This window comes from Hoplias malabaricus, chromosome 6, assembly GCF_029633855.1.
Source record: "Hoplias malabaricus isolate fHopMal1 chromosome 6, fHopMal1.hap1, whole genome shotgun sequence".
NCBI lineage: Eukaryota > Metazoa > Chordata > Actinopteri > Characiformes > Erythrinidae > Hoplias > Hoplias malabaricus.
Window position 1 is genome coordinate 2,400,873 of NC_089805.1, and position 25,672 is coordinate 2,426,544.

The window sequence follows — 25,672 nt, forward strand, 5'->3', positions numbered from 1 at the left end:
AAAAGACAAAGAACTTTCACTGAATTTTCACCCAGTCAGAGATTTCAAAGGTCACTGGAAATCCTGCAAGCTAATCAGAAACCTATGATTATCAAACTCTCTCTCTCTCACACACACACACACACACACACACAGAGAGAGAGAGAGAGAGAGACAGTCAGGTGGGAATACTGTTCTGAAACCTCTGTTATTTATACCTTTGCAGACAGTGTGTGCTGTAGCGTGATGAGTGAGCTCAGCAGAAGGAGAGAGCAGCAAATGATTGGAGACGTATTTAAGAAAGAAGACAAGGACGACATTTGAACCTGCAGCAACTCCATCACACCTGTGTTGCCCAGCAGCATGGAGACCACTGGGAATAAAAGGGAAGGATGGTAAAAAGCTTTGCACAAAGACAAGACTGCTAGAAGCTTTGTTCATGTCCATTATTACATCTGTGAAGTTTTAGAATGAACCCACTCATGAGTTCCAGGGAGTAAATGGGGCATTGCAAATGATCGTATTGAAGAACATTTTACACTGTATTTTGTCACAGATCTACATTGGGATTCTGTGTTTAAATAGTGTTTTGTTTGTGTCCCTGTTTAGTTGTACATATGCACAAGCATGAGGTACGAAAACCTGAATTTGGTACATGAACGCACAATACAATTAGCCCCTGAAGCTATGCACATCAGGGTCTGTTTGTGTTCATATGTGTATGGATACAGTTGTATGTGAATGGTTTTTGACAGCCTTTAATATTGAGTTCTTGTGTGTTACCTCTTTCGGCGGTGTGTGTTGGACACAGGGCCAGACAGCTGTAGAGGTACTTCAAGGCTGGGAGCAGGAACTCTGAATTACTGTTCTTCACCTTTCCTACAAGATTACTCACTACACACACACACACCACATAAATATTACATGCTCAGATTAAGGATGAATATACACATGATGATGAAGAGAGACATGACGGCCCTCTGGGTTTATGTTGGTAATAATAAATGAAAGCTATTGAGGATAGTTGGAATTAGACCATTTTAAATGTAGAAGCTTTCTTGTACTGTTGACCACATTCAGTACTGGTACATCATATATGAAAATACATAAAGCATCATCTTAACATTACCGTTCATACAATCCATATGCTTTCTGAAGATCCAAGTGTGCTCTTACCGTGATAGACTAGTTTAAAGTCTGTGTTGTCCATATCGCTGTGAGCTGGTAAAATATTCTGCACTAAGCACAAAACCTCCAGTATCCAGCCTGGCACTGCAGGAATAGAAATTAAAAATTTATTTAGGAATTTCTGTCTAAAACTGGATCATAAAATAAACAACAAGTATCAGCTTGTCGTCATCAAGCTTTATTCACATTTTAACTTATTGAGCTAACAGTGAAATATCATCTGTGACACAGTCCATCCATCCATCCATTATCTGTAACCCTTATCCAGTTCCGGGTCGCGGTGGGTCCAGAGCCTACCTGGAATCATTTGGCGCAAGGTGGGAATACACCCTGGAGGGGGCGCCAGTCCTTCACAGGGCAACTGAGACACACACACACATTCACTCACACTTTTTAACTTTAAAATAACTTATAATTAAAATGCAGAAAATTGTGTACATCAAAAAAGTAATGCTGAAAATGTTATTAGAAAATTTAATTAATTCATTTGGAAAGTTAGTTTTATAGTTAGGGGCGGCACAGTGGTGCAGCAGGTTAGTGTCGCAGTCACACAGCTCCAGGAACCTGGACGTTGTGGGTTCGATTCCTGGTCCGGGTGACTGTCTGTGAGGAGTGTGGTGTGTTCTCCCTGTGTCTGCGTGGGTTTCCTCGGGGTGGCTGTCTGTGAGGAGTGTGGTGTGTTCTCTCTGTATATGAGTGGGTTTCCTCTGGGTGCTTGGGTTTCCCTCCCACAGTCCAAAAACACACGTTGGTAGGTTGATTGGCGACTTAAAAGTGTCCGTAGGTGTGAGTGTGTGAGTGAATGTGGAAGGACTGGCGCCCCCTCCAGGGTGTATTCCTGCCTTGCGCCCAATGACTCCAGGTAGGCTCTGGACCCACCGCGACCCTGAACTGGATAAGGGTTACAGACAATGAATGAATGAATGAAAGTTAGATGTCTTTTACAACAATGAATCACATTTACTAGCCTACAGAACATGCACATCATGACATTGTAAAATCAGTCAAGAACTGCATTTTGTATATTTTATTTAAAGAATACTTCTACTTATAGTATATACTGTATTTACTGTAAGGAAAATTATGTTAATAACAACTCATTTATGTAGTGAAATGAACCCTGAATCCTAGTATTATCCAAAATAAGAACTGAATGTTTACTGCAGTTCCCCCAACATAAATATCCAATCCATCTCTCAGAGGTAAAGTAACGCAGCATGTGTTTAAATTTCAAGCCTTTAAAGCATAAGCCATTGGATCAAAATGTCTGTACGAGTATGAAACACATGCATTCAATCAGTTGTGTGGAACTGCTGGAGGAGACATATATTACCCTAGGGAAATACACTCAATTTGCATAATATGCAAATGAGTCCAATTATACATGCAGCTCATGTTATAGGACAGCTTTAATCACTGTTTACTTAAAACTCTAGAAGAAGAAATTTTGTTTAAAATACACACTGTAAGTGATAAAGCTTCGATATGCTACACTCAACAGAGCTCACTCCAAACAGCCGGACTAGTGACATTTAGTAAGTCGAATATTGATGGCATGTCAGTGACCAGAATTTAAAGCCATGCAGCTAACATAGAATTAAAATATAAATGGGACCAGATGTGGTAAATTATCTGATAAAAGGCCAAACCAGAAGAACCAAACAGGGCCCAATTTTCAGCACCTATTTCTGGGCTAAATAAAGGCCATAATAATTGTAATTCAGGAGCTGGTTGTGGGAAAGTGCTACAGAGAAAGATTACTTTAAAAAACCCTTGATTGTACTCCAAGAAATTAGAATGGGAATTTTGCCATCACTCACACTCAAAACAATTCACAAAGAAATATTTCTAGGTGGAGCCTGGACAGGGCAGTTGAGCTGAGACTGAGTCAAACAGATTGAAAAACACCTTTTCTTTCACCTGTACTGTCGCTGTCACAGGTGACTCTCTGCAGGAGCTTCAGGAGAGCCGGTTTGAACAGGTGAGTGTGGGCAGAGCTACAGGTGTGCCCAGACTGTAGGCAATACTGCAACACCTGAGAAGCCAGAGCAGCTACTAACACATTATCTTCACACAAAACACCCTTAAGAGAAACAGAACAAAAAGAGAGACAGATGCAAAGCGGAATTTTATTGACAAATATTTTTGTAAGAGACAAAATATCAACATCTCATTTTATTCACTGTAATTTGTAACTATTAAATATTGTAAGGGGTCCCGTCACAAGTCACTTATCACTACACACACAAATAAACTAAATTATGAAAAATTCTTAATATTTGTATGTGTTATTTGTATGTAATGCTTGTTAATAATACCACACAAGGGCATTGATCCTTCAGTATCAGTGAAGTAGCCAACATAACTGCCATAAATGACAAAAGTAGCAGAAATTACGCCCAAATGTGTCTGCTATCAGCTGTGCTGGGTGACGAAAACAAGCGGATTCCTGATGTTATAACCGAGTTAATCCAAAAGAGTAGAAATGTGGAAATCGTCTTGAGGATGTACTGCACAGAATACTTGGTTGGTATGATCAATTATAGAGGTTCACTTCAATCATTTTTATCAACTTGGTGTTCAATTTTCTCTTGACTTTCACTGGCTGTTGGGATTTGAAAAAAGACCTGTTCGGATTTGAGTTATTGACCAGTAAACACTACGAGATTACATCCAGAATAAGGCTGAAAATATCAAATGTTTATTATGCTAAAATCTGACCGAGTGCCAACACACAAAAATGTTGGGCTACCAGAACCAGAACATGAACCAATAAACCACACCAGTTACGCCTATGAAAATGTATGTCCTATCAGGGATGAATTAAGAGTTTGTCTCCTCTGATTAAAGGCTAAGCACCACTTAATGGACCTCCATGAATATTCCACATTATTGTAGTTACTGACAGATATAAGTATGAATTAAAATGAAAATAGCAGCTTAATTTGCTTTAAAACTGACAATTTTATTAAATTGACAGAAAAACCCGAGCTCGCTACAGAAATTCTCGAACACGACCGTGACGTCACTGGTGGACAACGGCTGAACAACGCCGCGGTAAAACACCGTTATGACTGACTGTTATGACAGTATCTAGCTAAATAACCAACATTATTCATGACAATAGCCTAGCAATAAGCTAAACTCAAATGTAGAGGCACCGTTATTCTTGTAAATGTGATCGAAGTCGAACTCGAATTCATCCGACACTATAAACCTCCGTAATGCAGCTACGTAGCCGAGTATAATCTGAGCACCGAGTTTAGCGAGTCAAGCTAACGTTAACTAACACCAACTAAAACAGGCGAAGTGAGTGTCCTTACCCTGTTTACCTCCATGTTACAGAGGCTCTTCAACACCTTTCGTTGGTGTCCTTACATGCCCATATTGTTGGAAAAGCGCCAGTGAAATGAGCTACAGATAACGGAGTGAGCGGAGGGTCCTTTCCAAAGTGCCCGTTTAAAGTGGACAAATGTAGTCCATTTTCTGGATATTTTGGGATCTTTGGGTCATTTGTTCACAGATGTCCCACTGTACATTGAATGATTGCAGCCAAAAACAACACACCTTTTCCTCATTTTGCATTAAATTAAGTGCAGCTTCTAGAGTGTTGTCCACCATCTACGTCACAGGCAAGACGCCTATTAGAGTTTCCCAACACCGTTGGGGGGGGGGGGGGCAACGGTCTTTTAAACCTTGTTCCTTCAATTAGTAAGAAATAACATGTTTTCTGACTCTCAATAAACACAAGTTAGGAACTCAAACTCCACTGTATTTATTTGTTTGACTCTTTCATAGAGCTGCTGCTTAGCCTTTAAAGTCTGATCTCAGAGAACGGTGTGTGTGCATTATCTTGTCCAATGACTGTTTTCTGAAAGAAGGTTGAGACTATCCACAACAACATACAACTTGGTCAAGGAGAATCATGTTTTTTTGTACTCCTTCAGAACACAATTCACGTGGCTAATGAAATGTTTATATTTAGTTAGAATCATTAAAGAAAAGAATTAAATGTAAGTGTATGTGGTAATATGTTTTATTATCAGTTTAGCTGATCATGCAGCATCCAGCTTTGTTAGATCACGTTATTTAGGCTACACAAAGAAAAGGTTAATCTCACCAGCAGTGTCAGTATAATAGAGGGTGTTTTCTCCATCAGCTCCAGGAGCACTGATGACTCTAAGTTCTTGCTGAGATCTGGGACACTCTGTTCTTTCTCTCCACACACAAGCAGTTCTAACCCACCTGCCAGCCAGCCAGACAAAACCCTCACCCCAAATCTCTCGCTTAGTGCAGGGTATCGGAAGACGAAGCGCAGGAGAGAAGGATGAGGTGAGGATAGAAGAGAGAAAGAGAGAGGACCAGAGGAGAGAGCTTTAGCAATATTGTTTAAAGCAATCTGTAAGAGAGAAGAAAATGTGCCTTTAATTAACATTAATAAATAATAAAAATATCACAATAATAATTATTAACAGTACGCATATCTCTGACCATTATGATGGCTTCCTTTGTTTCTACATTCATTGTCCATTCTCTCAGCCTCAATGACCATAGACTGTGAGTGTAGAAACAGGACTTAGGACGTGGTCATAAATTAATGGTTGATCTGTGTACATTCCAATAAAATTCGTAATTGCATTATTCATTCATTCATTCATTCATTCATCTGTAACTCTTATCCAGTTCAGTGTCGTGGTGGGTCCAGAGCCTACCTGGAATCACTGGGCGCAAGGCAGGAATACACCCTGGAGGGGGCGACAGTCCTTCACAGGGCAACCCAGACACACACACACACACTTTTGAGTCGCCAATCCACCTACCAACGTGTGTTTTTGGACTGTGGGAGGAAACCGGAGCACCCGGAGGAAACCCACGCAGACACAGGGAGAACACACCACACTCCTCACAGACAGTCACCCGGAGGAAACCCACGCAGACACAGGGAGAACACACCACACTCCTCACAGACAGTCACCCGGAGGAAACCCACGCAGACACAGGGAGAACACACCACACTCCTCACAGACAGTCACCCGGAGGAAACCCACGCAGACACAGGGAGAACACACTACACTCCTCACAGACAGTCACCCGGAGGAAACCCACGCAGACACAGGGAGAACACACCACACTCCTCACAGACAGTCACCCGGAGGAAACCCACGCAGACACAGGGAGAACACACCACACTCCTCACAGACAGTCACCCGGAGGAAACCCACGCAGACACAGAGAGAACACACCACACTCCTCACAGACAGTCACCCGGAGGAAACCCACGCGGACACAGGGAGAACACACCACACTCCTCACAGACAGTCACCCGGAGGAAACCCACGCAGACACAGGGAGAACACACCACACTCCTCACAGACAGTCACCCGGAGGAAACCCACGCAGACACAGGGAGAACACACCACACTCCTCACAGACAGTCACCCGGAGGAAACCCACGCAGACACAGGGAGAACACACCACACTCCTCACAGACAGTCACCCGGAGGAAACCCACGCAGACACAGGGAGAACACACTACACTCCTCACAGACAGTCACCCGGAGGAAACCCACGCAGACACAGAGAGAACACACCACACTCCTCACAGACAGTCACCCGGAGGAAACCCACGCAGACACAGGGAGAACACACCACACTCCTCACAGACAGTCACCCGGAGGAAACCCACGCAGACACAGGGAGAACACACCACACTCCTCACAGACAGTCACCCGGAGGAAACCCACGCAGACACAGAGAGAACACACCACACTCCTCACAGACAGTCACCCGGAGGAAACCCACGCGGACACAGGGAGAACACACCACACTCCTCACAGACAGTCACCCAGAGGGGAATCGAACCCACAACCTCCAAACCCCTGGAGCTGTGTGACTGCGACACCTACCTGCTGCGCCACCATGCCTCCCATAATTGCATTATGAAACCTTAAATTTACAATTAATTAATATGATGCATTAAATTACCCCATCTAGATCAGGGTTGCTTTCTTGTGTCACTGCCAAAAGATAAAACACTGGGAGTAAGATAGATGGAGGAAGGGAATCGTGCTGTTCCTGCATCATACACACAAACCGGACCACAGCGGGAAAAACTGTAGCATCAGGCAGCAACCTGCAAAACAAACACACACAAACAAACAGAAACAAAGTGAATAAATTAATTACTGCTGTTTTGACGGAAAGAGGTGTGTGACTTCCAAAATACGTCAAGGTAAAATCCTCAAAGGCCTATTCTATTCTAAAGGAAACGTGTGACAAGTTCACGGTTAAATTTCTTTTGTGTTAATCTCCCTGACAAACTGCACTGCATAGGATTACACTTCTTAAATAACACATTTCTTTCCCAAGGAATACACATTTAGTATTAATTAGGACCAACCGACTGAATTTGGATTTTCAATAATTTTTGTAAACTTGATATTCTCCTCAATTTACTTCTCCACAGTTCTAACCTTTAGCTAGGGCCCACAACCCCACCAAACTGGTAGGAGGAGGGCAAGCTGAAACATATGAAGCTAACTACTGTTTAATTCCTCACTGCCACTAACTAACATCATCCCAGATGGTCCTTCATGAAATTGTGTGTAAAGATTCAACATGACAAAGTACGGAGGTGCTACTAAGAAATCAATAATAAGAATGTCATATATATTTCTTCTTGGTTGCTAAGTACTTTTTCACCATTATTTTTTTTAATGTTCAAACTAGCGAAAGTAAGGAAAACCCTCCTGAGTGAATGTGGTTAAACATTTAACAGAACTGATAGACAGATGAGCAGAAGCAACTCAAACAGACCTGTCATTGTGCTGCAGTGAGAGGTACAACAAGTGGAGTAAACAGAACTGTGTGTTTTGACTTTCTGTTGGAACTTCCACTAACAATGAAGGCCAGTCACATACATGACAGCACAGAGATGGCAGACACTCCCGCAAAACATATTCCACCTCCTCTTCATCTGAGAAAGATGGCCAAATTGAGACATAGAGAGAGAGAGAGAGAGAAAGAGAGAGAGAGAGAGAGAGAGAGAGAGAGAGAGAGAGAGAGAGAGAAAGAGAGAGAGAGAGAGAGAGAGAGAGAGAGAGAGAGAGAGAGAGAGAGAGAGAGAAGAGAGAGAGAGAGAGAGAGAGAGAGAGAGAGAGAGAGAGAAAGAGAGAGAGAGAGAGAGAGAGAGAGAGAGAGAGAGAGAGAGAGAGAGAGAAAGTCAAGGAAATCAAAATTACTGGATGGCTCAACACATTTAGAGGAGAAGACAAAATTGGCTGGCACTGCACTTGAAGGTAATATGGTCTCTCTATGACTCCAGGACATGTATGGCACTGGCAGCACTGGGATAGATCTCCCAATTATATGGTCAGTGCTTAGCCAGCTGAGCCACAGGGTGCCATTTTACAAAGTCATACAGCGGACAGTCCAAGTCACAGTGATGGTTAAAAAACTATTAAAGCTATTCTTATATATTTCTATAAAAATACATGCTCTTCATTCTTTGGGCAAAATGTGTTATTTAGATTTATTTCATATAAATTGGTGTAATATAAATTGCCTGACTGCCAAAAACTATATTATATTATATAACTATATTATAGTATATTATATTATAGCAATTGTTTTATAAATGTAAGGAAGGAAATATATATATATATATATATATATATATATGTGATTTGACATTACTTTGTAATCTGTCCAACATTCTATTAATTACTGACAACATGACAAGTCTGGTTATTCATTCATTCATTCATTATCTGTAAGCGCTTATCCAGTTCAGGGTCGCGGTGGGTCCAGAGCCTACCTGGAATCATTGGGTGCAAGGCGGGAATACACCCTGGAGGGGGCGCCAGTCCTTCACAGGGCAACACACACACCCACACATTCACTCACACACTCACACCTACGGACACTTTTGAGCCGCCAATCCACCTACCAACGTGTGATTTTGGACTGTGGGAGGAAACCCACGCAGACACAGGGAGAACACACCACACTCCTCACAGACAGTCACCCGGAGGAAACCCACACAGACACAGAGAGAACACACCACACTCCTCACAGACAGTCACCCGGAGGAAACCCACACAGACACAGAGAGAACACACCACACTCCTCACAGACAGTCACCCGGAGGAAACCCACGCAGACACAGAGAGAACACACCACACTCCTCACAGACAGTCACCCGGAGCAGGACTAGAACCCACAACCTCCATGTCCCTGTCGCCAAAAGAGACAAATTACTTTTACAAAACGTAACAGAGTTCCTTGTGGTCTTAATGAAAAGTATGTTATGGCTTTGGTCAAAATATCACAAGAACCAAACAACAAAGCACCTTTCTCACCCTGTCAAAAACAGCCCTATTCTGACCGAATGATCAGAACAGAGTCCTGTTTTCATTCATTCATTCATTCATTATCTGTAAGCGCTTATCCAGTTCAGGGTCGCGGTGGATCCAGAGCCTACCTGAAATCATTGGGCGCAAGGCGGAAATACACCCTGGAGGGGGCGCCAGTCCTTCACAGGGCAACACAGACACACACACATTCACTCACACACACGGACACTTTTGAGTCGCCAGTTCACCTGCAACGTGTGTTTTTGGACTGTGGGAGGAAACCGGAGCACCCGGAGGAAACCCACGCAGACACAGAAAGAACACACCACACTCCTCACAGACAGTCACCCGGAGGAAACCCACGCGGACACAGGGAGAACACACCACACTCCTCACAGACAGTCACCCGGAGGAAACCCACGCGGACACGGGGAGAACACACCACACTCCTCACAGACAGTCACCCGGAGGAAACCCACACAGACACAGAGAGAACACACCACACTCCTCACAGACAGTCACCCGGAGGAAACCCACGCGGACACGGGGAGAACACACCACACTCCTCACAGACAGTCACCCGGAGGAAACCCACGCAGACACAGGGAGAACACACCACACTCCTCACAGACAGTCACCCGGAGCGGGAATCGAACCCACAACCTCCAGGCCCCTGGAGCTGTGTGACTGCGACACTATCTGCTGTGCCACCGTGTCGCCAGAGTCCTGTTTGTGGTTTTAAATAAAAAAAAGCTGGATATGAGCGATTTAACTGAACTTAAATGTTATGAGTTTATGCATCAGCCACAGACAGAACAGTGCAGCAATTTTCAGCCGAGATGGTGGATGGGGTCTGGGGGTCGCTGCTTTTAGTGAATATGGACAGGTTCGTATGTTTATTTCAGTGTGAGGGAGAATCACTCTCACTTAGCTCTAGAGTCGTGGGTTCGAGTCCTGCATCAGGTCACTGCCCCGAGGAGTTTGGTGTGTTCCACCACAGTGCGGAAACACACGTTGGTAGGTGGACTGGCTGTGCATAAATGTCCATAAATGTGAGTGGTAACTTCTGCAAAGTTATTCGAGTTTACAGTGTAGGGTTTTACTGACTACCGATAGGTTTAATATCAGGATGTATACTAGTTCAATATAAACTAATCATTTACTGTAATACAACCACAGGATATCTGTAATAAGACCAGGCAGAATAATAGCAACACGCACACATACCTTGCATGTGTTTGCCAGTCACAGGGTCTGGCTGGGACAGAAGACACACACACAGTTTAGTTTCAGAATGAAACTACAGCAAGCTGCATTTAAAGACGAGTGTCTGAAAGTGAGAGACAGACAGACAGAACCATTCAACCAAGAAAAGCAATATGACATCTCAGTTAGTAAAGTCCTCCACACTCACATCACCTTTTAGACAGATTTAATATATATTTCTTTAGAGTGCAGTGTCTGTTAGAGCTTCAAATATCTTACCAAACCTGCCATGAGTGTGACTGCTGTACCTGTATCTTGAACACAGACGAGCCTTGAGTTCTAGAGTCAGTCTAATGAAACCAGAAGAGGCTTAGAGGGAGAAAGACAGAGCCAATTAAAGATAATAGACCATGTCTATTTTGCCATTGTTTATTTACAGGGGTTAGACAATGAAACTGAAACACCTGTCATTGTAGTGTGGGAGGTTTCATGGCTAAATTGGAGCAGTCTGGTGGACAATCTTCATTAACTGCACACTGCACCAGTAAGAGCAGAGTGTGAAGGGTTAATTAGTAGAGGGTAAGAGCAGAGTTTTACTCAAAATATTGCAAAGCACACAACATTATGGGGGACACACCAGAGTTCAAAAGAGGACAGATTGTTGGTGCACGTCTTGCTGGCGCCTCTGTGACCAAGACAGCGAGTCTTTGTGATGTATCAAGAGCCACGGTATCCAGGGTAATGTCAGCGTACCACCAAGAAGAACCAAACACATCCAACAGGATTCACTGTGGACGCAGGAGGAAGCTGTCTGAGAGGGATGTTCAGGTGCTGACCCGGATTGTATCCAAAAATATCCAGAAATGTGCACCTCAACTCTCCTGTTTCCACCAGAACTGTCCGTGGGGAGCTCCACAGGGTCAATACACACGGCCGGGCTGCTGTAGACAAACCTTAGGTCACTCATGCCAATGACAAAGTTGGTTTCAATGGTGCAAGGAGCGCAAATCTTGGGCTGTGGACAATGTGAAACATGTACTGTTCTCTGATGAGTCCACCTTGCTGTTTTCCCCACATCCGGGAGAGTCACGGTGTGGAGAAGCCCCAAAGAAGCGTACCACCAGACTGTTGCATGCCCAGAGTGAAGCATGGAGGTGGATCAGTGATGGTTTGGGCTGCCGTATCATGGCATTCCCTTGGCCCAATACTTGTGTTAGATGGGCGCGTCACTGCCAAGGACTACGGAACCATTCTAGAGGACCATGTGCATCCAATGGTTCAAACATTGTGTCCTGAATGATACAATGAACATGAAAGTGAAGTTGAACATCTCCCATGGCCTGCACAGTCACCAGATCTAAATATTATTGAGCCACTTTGGGGTGTTTTGGAGGAGCGAGTCAGGAAACGTTTTCCTCCACCAGCATCACGTAGAGACCTGGCCACTATCCTGCAAGAAGAATGGCTTCAAATCCCTCTGACCACTGTGCAGGACTTGTGTATGTCATTCCCAAGACCAACTGACGCTGTATCGGCCGCAAAAGGAGGCCCTACACCACACTAATAAATTACTGTGGTCTAAAACCTGGTGTTTCACTTTCATTGTCCAACCCCTGTATATACACATATTATATATATATATATATATATGAAAGAAACCACACTAAACGATCTAAACTCATTGTCCATTTTCAGCTCCACTGACCATACAGCACTCTGTAGTTCTACAGCTATTGATCAAATGATTCTCTGCATGTGTTCTTCTATCTCAATTTCACAATGTTCTTCAAATGTCAGGACCACCACAGAGGTTTGATTAGGGTGTGGACCATTCTCAGTGCTGCAGTGACACAGACATGGTTAGTGTGTGTTACGCTGTTATGAGTGGATCAGACACAGCAGTGCTGCTTGAGTTTTTAGTGTCCACTCACTCTCCACTCTGTTAGACACACCTACCTCATTGGTCCACCTTTTAGATTTAAAGTCATAGACAGTACCTCATCTGATGCTGCATAATAAGTGTGGCTCGTGATCTAGTCCTTCTTCAGTTTCTACAGGACGCTGTTGGCTGGATATGGACTTTGGCTGGTGGACTATTCTCAGTCCAGCAATGACACTGAAGGCTTTTAAAACTGTCTGATCCACACGTATCAGCATCACACAATCCAACACTATGTCAGTGTCATTGCAGCAATGAAAATGACCTTTTCAGGTTTGCCTATGTGTGTTCTCACCTAGTTTAGCAGCGAAGGCAGGCATGAGTGATGGAGAGAGAATAAACTGCAGTGTGAGACCTGAGAAAAATGGCTCCAGCAACTGCGGACTAGGGAAACGTTCACACACCTTCTACACTCACACACACAAACACACAGAATGAATACATATATGTGTATTTGTATATGGTGGCACAGCAGGTAATGTCACAGTCACACAGCTCCAGGGACCTGGAGGTTGTGGGTTCAAGTCCCGCTCCGGGTGATTGTCTGTGAGGAGTGTAGTGTGTTCTCTCTGTGTCTGCGTGGGTTTCCTCCAGGTGACTGTCTGTGAGGGGTGTGGTGTGTTCTCCCTGTGTCTGCGTGGATTTCCTCCGGGTGTCTGTGAGGAGTGTGGTGTGTTCTCTCTGTGTCTGCGTGGGTTTCCTCCCTGTGACTGTCTGTGAGGAGTGTGGTGTGTTCTCCCTGTGTCTGTATGGGTTTTCTCCGGGTGACTGTCTGTGAGGAGTGTGGTGTGTTCTCTCTGTGTCTGTGTGGGTTTCCTCCCTGTGACTGTCTGTGAGGAGTGTGGTGTGTTCTCCCTGTGTCTGTATGGGTTTCCTCCGGGTGACTGTCTGTGAGGAGTGTGGTGTGTTCTCTCTGTGTCTGTGTGGGTTTCCTCCCTGTGATTGTCTGTGAGGAGTGTGGTGTGTTCTCCCTGTGTCTGTATGGGTTTCCTCCGGGTGACTGTCTGTGAGGAGTGTGGTGTGTTCTCTCTGTGTCTGTGTGGGTTTCCTCCCTGTGATTGTCTGTGAGGAGTGTGGTGTGTTCTCCCTGTGTCTGTATGGGTTTCCTCCGGGTGACTGTCTGTGAGGAGTGTGGTGTGTTCTCTCTGTGTCTGTGTGGGTTTCCTCCCTGTGATTGTCTGTGAGGAGTGTGGTGTGTTCTCCCTGTGTCTGTATGGGTTTTCTCCGGGTGACTGTCTCTGAGGAGTGTGGTGTGTTCTCTCTGTGTCTGTGTGGGTTTCCTCCCTGTGATTGTCTGTGAGGAGTGTGGTGTGTTCTCCCTGTGTCTGCATGGGTTTCCTCCGGGTGACTGTCTGTGAGGAGTGTGGTGTGTTCTCTCTGTGTCTGTGTGGGTTTCCTCCCTGTGACTGTCTGTGAGGAGTGTGGTGTGTTCTCCCTGTGTCTGTATGGGTTTTCTCCGGGTGACTGTCTGTGAGGAGTGTGGTGTTTTCTCTCTGTGTCTGTGTGGGTTTCCTCCCTGTGACTCTCTGTGAGGAGTGTGGTGTGTTCTCCCTGTGTCTGTATGGGTTTCCTCCGGATGACTGTCTGTGAGGAGTGTGGTGTGTTCTCCCTGTGTCTGTATGGGTTTTCTCCGGGTGACTGTCTGTGAGGAGTGTGGTGTGTTCTCCCTGTGTCTGTATGGGTTTTCTCCGGGTGACTGTCTGTGAGGAGTGTGGTGTGTTCTCTCTGTGTCTGTGTGGGTTTCCTCCCTGTGACTGTCTGTGAGGAGTGTGGTGTGTTCTCTCTGTGTCTGTGTGGGTTTCCTCCCTGTGACTGTCTGTGAGGAGTGTGGTGTGTTCTCTCTGTGTCTGCGTGGGTTTCCTCCGGGTGACTGTCTGTGAGGAGTGTGGTGTGTTCTCCCTGTGTCTGTATGGGTTTCCTCTGGGTGCTCTGGTTTCCTCCCACACGCTGGTAGGTGGATTGGTGACTCAAATGTGTCCGTAAGTGTGAGTGTGTGAGTGAATGTGTGAACTGATGCCCCTTCCAGGGTGTGTTCCTGCTTTGAACCCAATGATTCTGGTTAGGCTCTGGACACACTGCAACCCTGAACTAGATAAGCAGTTAGACAAAATTAGTTAATGTATTCGTATACATATATCACTGTTCAAAATAGGATTAGGTTTTTAGTTTTGATGTAATTATTTGTCCAATAACACATAATAAAACAATACCAAAGCATTTTCAGACATCTAGTAAGAAAACACAACAGCATGGAAATTTCACCTCAGTAACTCTTGCTTGTGCTGGAAATCCCACATATAAGCACTGATAATATCATTGAGAATGTTGCATTGCATAATATAGTTTTTTGAATAACACTTACATGCTAACAGAAAAAGGCACTAAGATGCTACACCATGATAGCAACAGTGATTTATATTAGGATCCGGTCAGCTTTTAAACAGAATTACTAGTACCAAATGTATAGAGTTATAGCTGCTCAAAAGCAAATTTAAGGTGACATTTCTTTATCTCATATAATATTCATGTGGCATTTTCCCTTGAGTGTCTGTTCCCAAAATGTCTGGCCTACATAAAAGTGAGTGTATGCACATGGCTGTTATAGCACTTCTGATTCTGCTGCCAAAAATCCACCAAAAGGTGTCTTTGCATATTTTAATCAGACAGAAGCTTTAACAGTTTTCCTAGACAGGCCGTAAATCCTTTCTGATGAACCCCACTCATAAGTATGACTCACTCTCTCTCTCTCTCTCTGTATATATATTAACAAAATTCAATGTTGTGCAAATCATTAAAACTGTATTTTTCATTATGTAATACCCCAAATGTTTTTATAAGCTCTGTACTAGTTTAACACCTCTCTTTTACTATGGGACAATGGTAATGTAATACATGCAGAACGTGGATTAGCATTGTCTTGCTAATATGAGCCTTCCATAAAAAAAACACAGGGATGTGTAGGAATGGCGGCACTTTGCTCCTTAAACTGTACATATTTTTCAGCATCTTGCATTGTGCTTCAGCAGAGAATCCCTGGTTTCAGTTTAAAAGCTTAAAAGTGTCAGTGGTTCACATGGATAAATTACAAAATACGTTAAAGACAATAAGAAGTTTATTCCTAAACTTAGAACTCCATTTTGGATATTAATTTATACCATATCCTCATTCTGGATTCATTATGAGGTTATTTCTTTCTAGAAACCAATTTTATACATACAAGAATTTATACGACTTTCAGACATTAGAATCAATGGCAGAGCCATATGTGAGTGAGTGTTTGAGTGACTACTCACAGTGACTGTGGGGATGTATACTCTGTCACAGCAGTGCAGCAGACACACACAAACAGACTCAAGAGTGTCGTCCTCATTCTTTTCATCAAGTGTGTTTTCCTTCATACTGGCCTCACTTGCCAACCCTACCATCAGTCTGGAGAAACGCACATACATTTACAGTGTGCTATAAAACAATCACTGAAATAAACCCAAACTAATGTTGTATACATTTACATCCAAGTAAATTATGCACAATATACTGTGCAAATCCAGCAGGTGTTGTCACGGTCACACAGCTCCAGGGACCCGGAGGTAGTGGGTTTGATTCCCGCTCTGTGAGGAGTGTGGTGTGTTCTCTCTGTGTCTGTGTGGGTTTCCTCCGGATGACTGTCTGTGAGGAGTGTGGTGTGTTCTCTCTGTGTCTGTGTGGGTTTCCTCCGGATGACTGTCTGTGAGGAGTGTGGTGTGTTCTCTCTGTGTCTGTGTGGGTTTCCTCCGGATGACTGTCTGTGAGGAGTGTGGTGTGTTCTCTCTGTGTCTGTGTGGGTTTCCTCCGGATGACTGTCTGTGAGGAGTGTGGTGTGTTCTCTCTGTGTCTGTGTGGGTTTCCTCTGGATGACTGTCTGTGAGGAGTGTGGTGTGTTCTCTCTGTGTCTGTGTGGGTTTCCTCCGGGTGACTGTCTGTGAGGAGTGTGGTGTGTTCTCTCTGTGTCTGTGTGGGTTTCCTCCGCATGACTGTCTGTGAGGAGTGTGGTGTGTTCTCTCTGTGTCTGCATGGGTTTCCTTTGGGTGACTGTCTGTGAGGAGTGTGGTGTGTTCTCTCCGTGTCTGCATGGGTTTCCTTTGGGTAACTGTCTGTGAGGAGTGTGGTGTGTTCTCTCTGAGTTCGCGTGGGTTTCCTTTGGGTGACTGTCTGTGAGGAGTGTGGTGTGTTCTCTCTGTGTCTGTGTGGGATTCCTCCGGGTGACTGTCTGTGAGGAGTGTGGTGTGTTCTCTCTGAGTTCGCATGGGTTTCCTCCGGGTGCTCCGGTTTCCTCCCACAGTCCAAAAAACACACACTGGTAGGTGGATTGGCGACTCAAAAGTGTCCGTAGGTGTGAGTGTGTGTGTGTGTGTGTTGCCCTGTGAAGGACTGGCGCCCCCTCCAGGGTGTGTTCCCGCCTTGCGCCCAATGATTCCAGGTAGGCTCTGGACCCACCGCGAACTGTGCGCTTACAGATAATGTGATTCATTTCATGACACCATCCCCTGCAAAATATCCATCTTTATATTTAACCATGTGACACTACCCATAGCAATTTTATATATAAAAAATATTTAAACCCAAGCCTTGTTTATTAAACTATTAGCAGGATAATTCTGGTCCATAACATTTGTCCATGACATCTGGATGTGCTCGTACTGCTTTTTTTCTTCATCTTCTAATGAGCTGCTGCTTTAAAATCGGAGCCAAAAGTCGATTCTGTCCAAATCCTCAGTCTGAGTCGTATGGAATGCGAAATATGGCTGAACTAACAACAGACGGTGTAGTAGTGCCACCTTATGTTTTCTTTGTGAAATACGGCTGAACTAGTACCGTATTTTCCGCACTATAAGGCGCACCGGATTATAAGGCGCATACAATAGACGCTACAGTAGAGGCTGGGGGTTACGTTATGCATCAATTAGATGGAGCTGCGCTAAAGGGAATGTCAACAAAACAGTCAGATAGGTCAGTTCAACTTTATTAATAGATTACAACCCAGCGTAGTTTAAGGTAAAACATGTAGTGCAATGTTAATATACCCCACATAGTGGGGGGGGGGACTTTTCCTCGATTCAATAATAATAACAATCACAATATAGTAACACTCGAAATAGTGCAAAGCGATAACAATATATCAATAACTCAACGTTGCTCAAACGTTAAAATCACACAACACACAAAATAAACACGTAAAGCTCACTTTACTAATTTATTCCTCTATTCCCGTGTTCTTCTGCGTGACTGATCGCCTTGAGTTTAAACTCTGCGTCATATGCGTGTCTCTTAATAGGAGCCATTTTGGGGTCTTTACATAAAAAACAAATGGAAATGAAATATACTGGTATATATCCAGCATGCACCGCGCGCGGAAGAAAATGAAGTAGGCGGCTGCTTACCGTAGTTGCGAGACCTGTTGTGGCTCAATATTGGTCCATATATAAGGCGCACAGGATTATAAGGCGCACTGTCGGCTTTTGAGATAATTTGAGTTTTTTAGGTGCGCCTTATAGTGCGGAAAATACGGTAGTTCCTACTCGTGCATAGGCGTTTCAACAGTGGGAGTCAGTCAGTCAGTAAGTGAAAATGGCTCTTTGGCAAAACTCACTGCACACTTTTATGAGCTGCCATCGTGAGTCAGATAAAATCAAATGTGCTCGTTACTGTAGACTGGAGATTTTACAAGCAGCTAGTTTGTCCAGGAGGTCTGCAGTTTGCTGTGTAGACAAATCTCTCTGGCCAATCAGCACTCTGCAATGTTTACATATTGTGTTTTAGTCCCTTTTATGTAAAAATACTGACCTGCTAACTTCCTGAAAGCTGGCGAGGGCCTGGATTAAAAACACTCCTGCTCTAAATGACTGGCTGCCAGAATCTGAATTTGAAAAACACCTCTTAAACACACACACAAAAGAAATATTTTAAACATTTATATATTACACATAATATAAAGAATAAGGTATGTGTGTATATATATATATATATATATATATATATATATATATATATATATATATATATATATATATATGGCATTTATGCATGTAGAGAAACAGAAATATGTATGTGTATTAGAAATGTGTACAGAGCATCCAATTCTGTATCTTATAATCTCCATATATTTGGTTTGTTGCTCACCCTCTGTTGTGAAATGAAGTGTGAAGGAAGCTCATCACATCTTGAGGTTAAAGCCTCAACAATCTTCTTCAGTTCCCCATAATGAACTGGACTGGACTGATGATTGAGCCTAAACATTAGACCCATCACCAGAATTTGTATATTACAGAGATATTATTTTGTTGTAGAATGAACTTCTTCCTGACATACTTCCTTCTGTCACAACTAAAGATTAGCACATTAATTCATTCACTGTCTGTAACATTTAATCTAGTTCAGAGTCGCAGTGACACAAGGACAATAACTTTACTAATCATTATATGAACTAATTTCCATTTCTTTTGGTCCATTCATCATGAAACATTAACACAGTGTAAAAGAAAGCAGGTTTGTGTCATAAATTTAAAAATTTTTAATTAGACACAGGCGGTGGTGCAGCAGGTAGGTGTCGCAGTCACACAGCTCCAGGGACCTGGAGGCTGTGGGTTCGATTCCTGTTTTCCTGTGTTTTTTCTGTGTCTGTGTGGGTTTCCTCCGGGTGACTGTCTGTGAGGAGTGTGGTGTGTTCTCCCTGTGTCCGCGTGGGTTTCCTCCGAGTGAATGTCTGTGAGGAGTGTGGTGTGTTCTCCTTGTGTCTGCGTGGGTTTCCTCCGAGTGACTGTCTGTGAGGAGTGTGGTGTGTTCTCCCCGTGTCTGCGTGGGTTTCCTCCCACAGTCCAAAACACACATTGGTAGGTGGATTGGTGACTCAAAAGTGTCTGTAGGTGTGAGTGTGGGAGTGAATGTGTGTGTGTTGCCCTGTGAAGGACTGGTGCCCCCTCCAGGGTGTATTCCCGCCTTGCGTCCAATGATTCCAGGTAGGCTCTGGACCCACCGCGACCCAGAACTGGATAAGGGTTACAGATAATGAATGAATGAATGAATGAATGAATAATTGGACACACACAGATTTTTGTTCAGACCATGAAATACAGGACAAACAATTACTGCATATAACTTACTTGCACACATACAGAGATGTTAAACAGACCTATGATGTGTGTGTGTGTGTGTTTACCTAAACAGTGCAGAAGCTGCACATGCTGCCTGAGTAGCTGCCCTGAAGCAGGATAAAGCTATGCCTCTCTGCAGAACTTCAGCAACATACGCAAACCCAGGAACAGTGGGGAATAGACGCACAGCGGAGGGCTGCCTGTTCACACAAACACACACTCATGAAAGAAAAATACCGGGTCGGTTGATCTGCTGTGGCGACCCCTGATGGAAGCAGCCGAAGGAAGAAGTTTTGTGGCTACTTGGGCCTATTAAAACTTACAAAAGCCTACTTTAATTATGCAGCTAAAAGTTGTTGAACACGTTTTACACGTTTAACGTTGGCTAAAAAAAACTAGTCTCAGATGTCTTTTCCTCAACCTCTTCCTATATTCATAAACACATAATTATTATCAGCCCCAGAAGTCTGGTTATAATTTAGTGCATGTTTAAAACAGTTTAATTCCTATACGAACTACTGCCTGGCCCCAGCTTCCAGGCAAGGAGGAAAAACTACATGCGCTTTTTTTTTTGAGGCAAAGGACCTCATGGATATGGGTTGTGCCTCATTCATTCACTCACATACATTCTCACTTACTCACGGTTAAGAATTACTTCTCATACTGTATCAGTGCTCATAAACATTAACAAATACATAAAGTGTCATAGATAACGAAGCCAGCCTGATAGCATCATTTTTTGGAGCAGTCCCTAAATGTGAACATCCTGCTGTTAATATGTGGGTATATCAAGTATTTGAGAGCTGGTATGTATGTGTTGTGTTCTCCCCATGTCAGCATGGGTGTCCTCTGGGTGCTCCATTTCCTCCCATGGTGCAAAAACACGTCAGTAGGTGGATTGACTACTCAAAGGTGTCCATAGGTGTGAGTGTATGTTGTAGGACTGGCACCCCCTCCAGGGTGTGTTCGCACCTTGTGCCCAGTGATTCCAGGAAGGCTATGGTATTTTAGTCTAAATATTGTCAAAGTAGTTCTAGAATTACATTAAAACATTTACACTGTGCTTATGTGTTTGAGATTTGTACCTCTCCAATATAGTTGTAAGCAGCTGCAAGCCTTTTATTTTAACCTCAACATTAGTCAAACTTAGTACTATCCTCAGACTGCGCACCAGAGACTCAATACCTAAAACACACACACACACACACACAATTTACTGAGCACATTTCTGCTCCTGCTTATCAAAGTGGACAAAATGTATGTGCTAAAATGTCCAGTAGGTGACAGAAACGTCCCACTTTAGAATAAATATACAGCAAAGTGATGCAATCAATATGTGAATATATGAAAATAATATCAAGAGGCACAGGAGAACATTTTTTAGAACTGCTCCACATGCAGGAGGTGTTATATTAACTACACTGTGTATGTTTTATTTAAATATTAATTTAAAAGTGAATTATGCCCACTGTTAGGATAACAAAAGAACAACATTGTTTCAAAATCGTAAGACTGGCTGGGATCAAGGCTTTCATCTTGTTAGGCTTAAATGTTTTTAAAATACAGAATATTACTTTGTCCACTTCACAATGCTGCACTGCATTAGAGGTAACTGTAAATATATGGAGTGATATTAGGGTCAAAAGTTTCTTTATTTGAAAAAATCTGAAACTGAAAGTTCAAGTCTTGAGAATGAACTTTGAAAAATACAACAATGTATTAAAAAGTAAGTATAACGTGAGTGTTCAGTGATATTTCTCATAGTCAACAGTGAGGAAGCTCCTCCGCCTTCATTGCTATGCTGCCAGTCATTATACCACGCCCCTCTCTGCTGATGTCCCGCCTCCCACACGAGAAAAGGGTCAAGTCAGAAACTGAAAAAAAGGATCTGAACGTGAAAGTAATATCTGCAACTGAAAAAAAAGATATGAAACTAAAAATAAAATAAGATCTGAATCTGAAAACATAAAATCTGCAACTGAAAAATATAAAAACTTCAAATATCAAAAATATAGGAAAGTGAAAAATTGAAATAAATGATTTATTTTTAAAAAATTTAACAATTGAATCAAAATTCTATTTAAACTGAAAAAATCATCCTATACATACATTGTTGTATTTTTCAAAGTTTAATCCCAAGATTTGAACTTTCAGTTTGAGATATTTTTTTTAAATGAACAAAACTTTTGACCCTTATAGAGCTCCATATTCTTTGGAGCTTCATATTGTAGTTTATTACTACTAAACTACAATATACTACTATGCATTATGTTTTAACATGGTACTTGCACATCACTTCTATCCTGTCTTAAATATATCCATTATATTGTATCCTGAGCCTCTAATGATACAATCGATCCCTCCACATATTCTGGGGTTATTACAAATACAGCTTTAGACTAAACATTTATATAGAGATAAAGAGAGCGGTTGGGAAATAGGGACCATGCGAGTGCATTTGTAGAAAGGAAATGGATGAGAGTATGAAGTCCTCTGTATTTAAAAATTAGGCAACAAACCAGAACCCAGCATAAGCCCAATATTACAGATGAAAATGCAGACATTTTATCTGAGTTCCACACAATCACACAGACAGAGACACAGACACATAGCCTGACCATAAACGGAGTGACACTGTGAGAAGAATGCAGCATCCTCACACAGCAACAGCAGACAGTCATACACTGACCAGAGCAGAACGTCATTATTACTGCTCATTCGCTCGAACAGGAACTCTAATACAGTCAGAGAGTTAGATGGAGAAAGAGGGATTGAGAGAGAAATGGAGAGATTTGAAATCATATGTTTACAACAGCAAAAAAATGTAATTATAAAAACAACATGCCTCCCAACACAAGAACAGAGCTATTTCCCAGTACAGCATACACCCACCATGCAATACGACCATTTATTGCATATGGTCTATGAGAAATAATATAGGGTTCAAGAACATTTACATATACAGTAGCTGAGTAATCTGAGCAGAATGTAGAGTACAGTGTGTATGGTTTCTGACCTGGCAAATCTGCCTGTATGAATGGAGCGCAGTACTGGCTTGGACAGTGTATTAGTGCTGCAGAAACACACTGAACACTCACCACCTGCACGCATTCATCACTATGCAGCAACAGCTATACAGAGAGGGAGAAGTGAGGGAGGGGTGGGGGATGTTGAGAGAAATTGTTTATTTTACTTCAAAATCAAAACCCATCCAACATTACAGCTATCAATAAAGATATATTTTAGGTAAATGATTTCACATTTGGCTCAAGCTAAACGGAAGAAGGTAAGAAAATACAGGATCTTACTGATGCAAACATAATTGCAGTCATAAACTAGTCAAAAAAAATTTTTTTTAATTGAAATTTCCAAAAGGCCTATTTTAATAATAAACTTTAACTGAGCAGCAGCAATTATGCAAAATCATATCTACTATCAATCAAATTATATTATTATCTTATTGTATTTCAACAGAGGGGTTTGGTGTGTTCTCCCTGTGTCCGCGTGGGTTTCCTCCAGGTGACTGTCTGTGAGGAGTGTGGTGTGTTCTCCCTGTGTCTGCGTGGGTTTCCTCCAGGTGACTGTCTGTGAGGAGTGTGGTGTGTTCTCCCTGTGTCCGCGTGGGTTTCCTCCAGGTGACTGTCTGTGAGGAGTGTGGTGTGTTCTCCCTGTGTCTGCGTGGGTTTCCTCCGGGTGACTGTCTGTGAGGAGTGTGGTGTGTTCTCCCTGTGTCTGCGTGGGTTTCCTCCGGGTGACTGTCTGTGAGGAGTGTGGTGTGTTCTCCCTGTGTCTGCGTGGGTTTCCTCCGGGTGACTATCTGTGAGGAGTGTGGTGTGTTCTCCCCGTGTCCGCGTGGGTTTCCTCCGGGTGCTCCAGTTTCCTCCCACAGTCCAAAAACACACGTTGGTAGGTGGATTGGTGACTCAAAAGTGTCCGTAGGTGTGAGTGTGTGAGTGAATGTGTGAGTGTGTGTTGCCCTGTGAAGGACTGGCGCCCCCTCCAGGGTGTATTCCCGCCTTGCACCCAATGATTCCTGGTAGGCCCTGGACCCACTGCGACCCTGAACTGGATAAGGGTTGCAGATAATGAATGAATGAATGTATTTCAACACTGAATGCCACTGTTCTACACATTTATATGCCGTCTTTCTCTTTTTTTTTCTTCAGTACTCACCCCTTTTAAAATGAGTGGTAGTGAACATGTTTGAATAGACAGTTCAGTACCCTCTTCCTCCTCATTTTTTGGAATCTGACTTTGATTCATCAGCCAGCACACCAGATCTCCTTCTCGCAGCATCAGCACCAGCAGTCCTACACACACACACACACACAAACATGTACCATTTTAACTAAATTAACTCCCTGTCTATATGGTAATAAATTTGATAATATACACATCTGTCACTTGCTGCTCAGATATTTTCAAAAGCACTGCAACATTTTACATGTTTTAATCTAAATGTAGTAACTGGACTGCCTTAAATTTTATAATGATCTTCATGTAAAATAAACAGACAGATTTTTGACTGCTGTTCTGTCAGATACTTACAGTATTAACACTTGGAATCTCACCTAAGACAAATCTGCGTTTTTACACCTGTAGTGTCTTGTGATTCCTTGGTTATATTTAAATGGATTGAGAGTCAAGTTGAATTTGAGTTTACTTGCGTGCACATCACACACACATTTCAAAAATACACCCTGGGTGTCGTTATATTTTTCATCCCTCTGTGTCTCTTACCAAGACCGTTGATAGTTAGATGTATTGAGCAGGCGTGTGTGAGTGTGTGTAACAGTAACACACACAGGCTTTCCTTTAGTTTGTGTGGCAGAGACTGCAATGCTGCCTCCGATGCCCAAACACCACGGAACACGTAACACATTGCAGCCTTCAGCTCTTCATCAGGGTTCAGTATACACAGGATTATGCACTCCAGAACATTCACTGAGAGGAGGAAGAGGTAGAGAGAGAAAGAGAGAGGCATTCTACATGTAATGTGTAAATATTGTGCTCTGTGCATATCATTTTATGCAAATGCATAGAACATTTTAAGAATAAATGATCCTGATTAACACAATGACGTCAACAACATTTTGTTATTTTGTCAGAAAAGACAAAATATCAGGAGTTATTTTGAGGCATGAATTTAACCTACAATAACTGACATGATATGGAATAATAACTTCCAAGAATATAGCCACTTAGGCAACAATACACACTTTTTTATTGCAAACATGTGTGTGTGTTTCTTACAGTGGACTGTTGTCAAAATTTGTGGCAAAAAAGGCACAGTATCCACCAGCTTCCCCAGAAACGTGACGTGAGGGAGAAATTTTCCACCACGTCCCTCACACAGCTGCGAGACCAAGTATTGCAAGAAAAATATGTGAGATAAAGTCAGGTAAGTTTGCACTTTACTGAAACGTAAGACTCTCAGCTGCACAATTAAATATTCCACAATCATTTATTATTGCAATCTACCAATATAGATTATATAGTGCTCCGGTTTGGTAGGTGGATTGGCGACTCAAAAGTGTCCGTAGGTGTGAGTGTGTGAGTGAATGTGTGTGTGTTGCCCTGTGAAGGACTGGCGCCCCCTCCAGGGTGTATTCCCGCCTTGCGCCCAATGACTCCAGGATGGGAGACCTTTTAGAATTGCTTGTGTGGGTGCTGAAAGTGTTATTTGTGGGGCCAACAAGGAGCGCTGTCCCTGTGATCTGTGTGGATACCTATGCCCATTGTTTACGTATGTGTGTGTCTTACCTGTGTATGGAGCTCTTCCAGAATATAATGCAAAAACTGTTCATCTTTCAGATCCAGAAGGAGCTGAACCAGCACTGAAACACAAACATACACATTGTAGACATACTTTAGACATA

At 42.9% G+C, this 25,672-nt stretch overlaps 1 protein-coding gene across 1 annotated transcript in view; it reads right to left on the bottom strand.

Moving 5' to 3' along the window:
* LOC136699355 (meiosis inhibitor protein 1-like) overlaps positions 1 to 25,672 on the bottom strand; it is a 55,141-nt gene that overhangs the window by 27,127 nt on the left and 2,342 nt on the right. Inside the window, 22 exon segments of the mRNA XM_066674019.1 lie at positions 198 to 352; positions 763 to 873; positions 1,156 to 1,251; positions 3,076 to 3,250; positions 5,288 to 5,566; positions 7,153 to 7,300; positions 7,984 to 8,143; positions 10,743 to 10,806; positions 10,809 to 10,851; positions 11,036 to 11,096; positions 12,962 to 13,073; positions 15,960 to 16,095; positions 18,487 to 18,578; positions 18,823 to 18,931; positions 19,859 to 19,993; positions 20,879 to 20,978; positions 22,412 to 22,528; positions 22,810 to 22,924; positions 23,967 to 24,103; positions 24,534 to 24,737; positions 25,047 to 25,149; positions 25,557 to 25,630. Coding sequence (XP_066530116.1) covers positions 198 to 352; positions 763 to 873; positions 1,156 to 1,251; positions 3,076 to 3,250; positions 5,288 to 5,566; positions 7,153 to 7,300; positions 7,984 to 8,143; positions 10,743 to 10,806; positions 10,809 to 10,851; positions 11,036 to 11,096; positions 12,962 to 13,073; positions 15,960 to 16,095; positions 18,487 to 18,578; positions 18,823 to 18,931; positions 19,859 to 19,993; positions 20,879 to 20,978; positions 22,412 to 22,528; positions 22,810 to 22,924; positions 23,967 to 24,103; positions 24,534 to 24,737; positions 25,047 to 25,149; positions 25,557 to 25,630 — 2,726 coding nt within the window.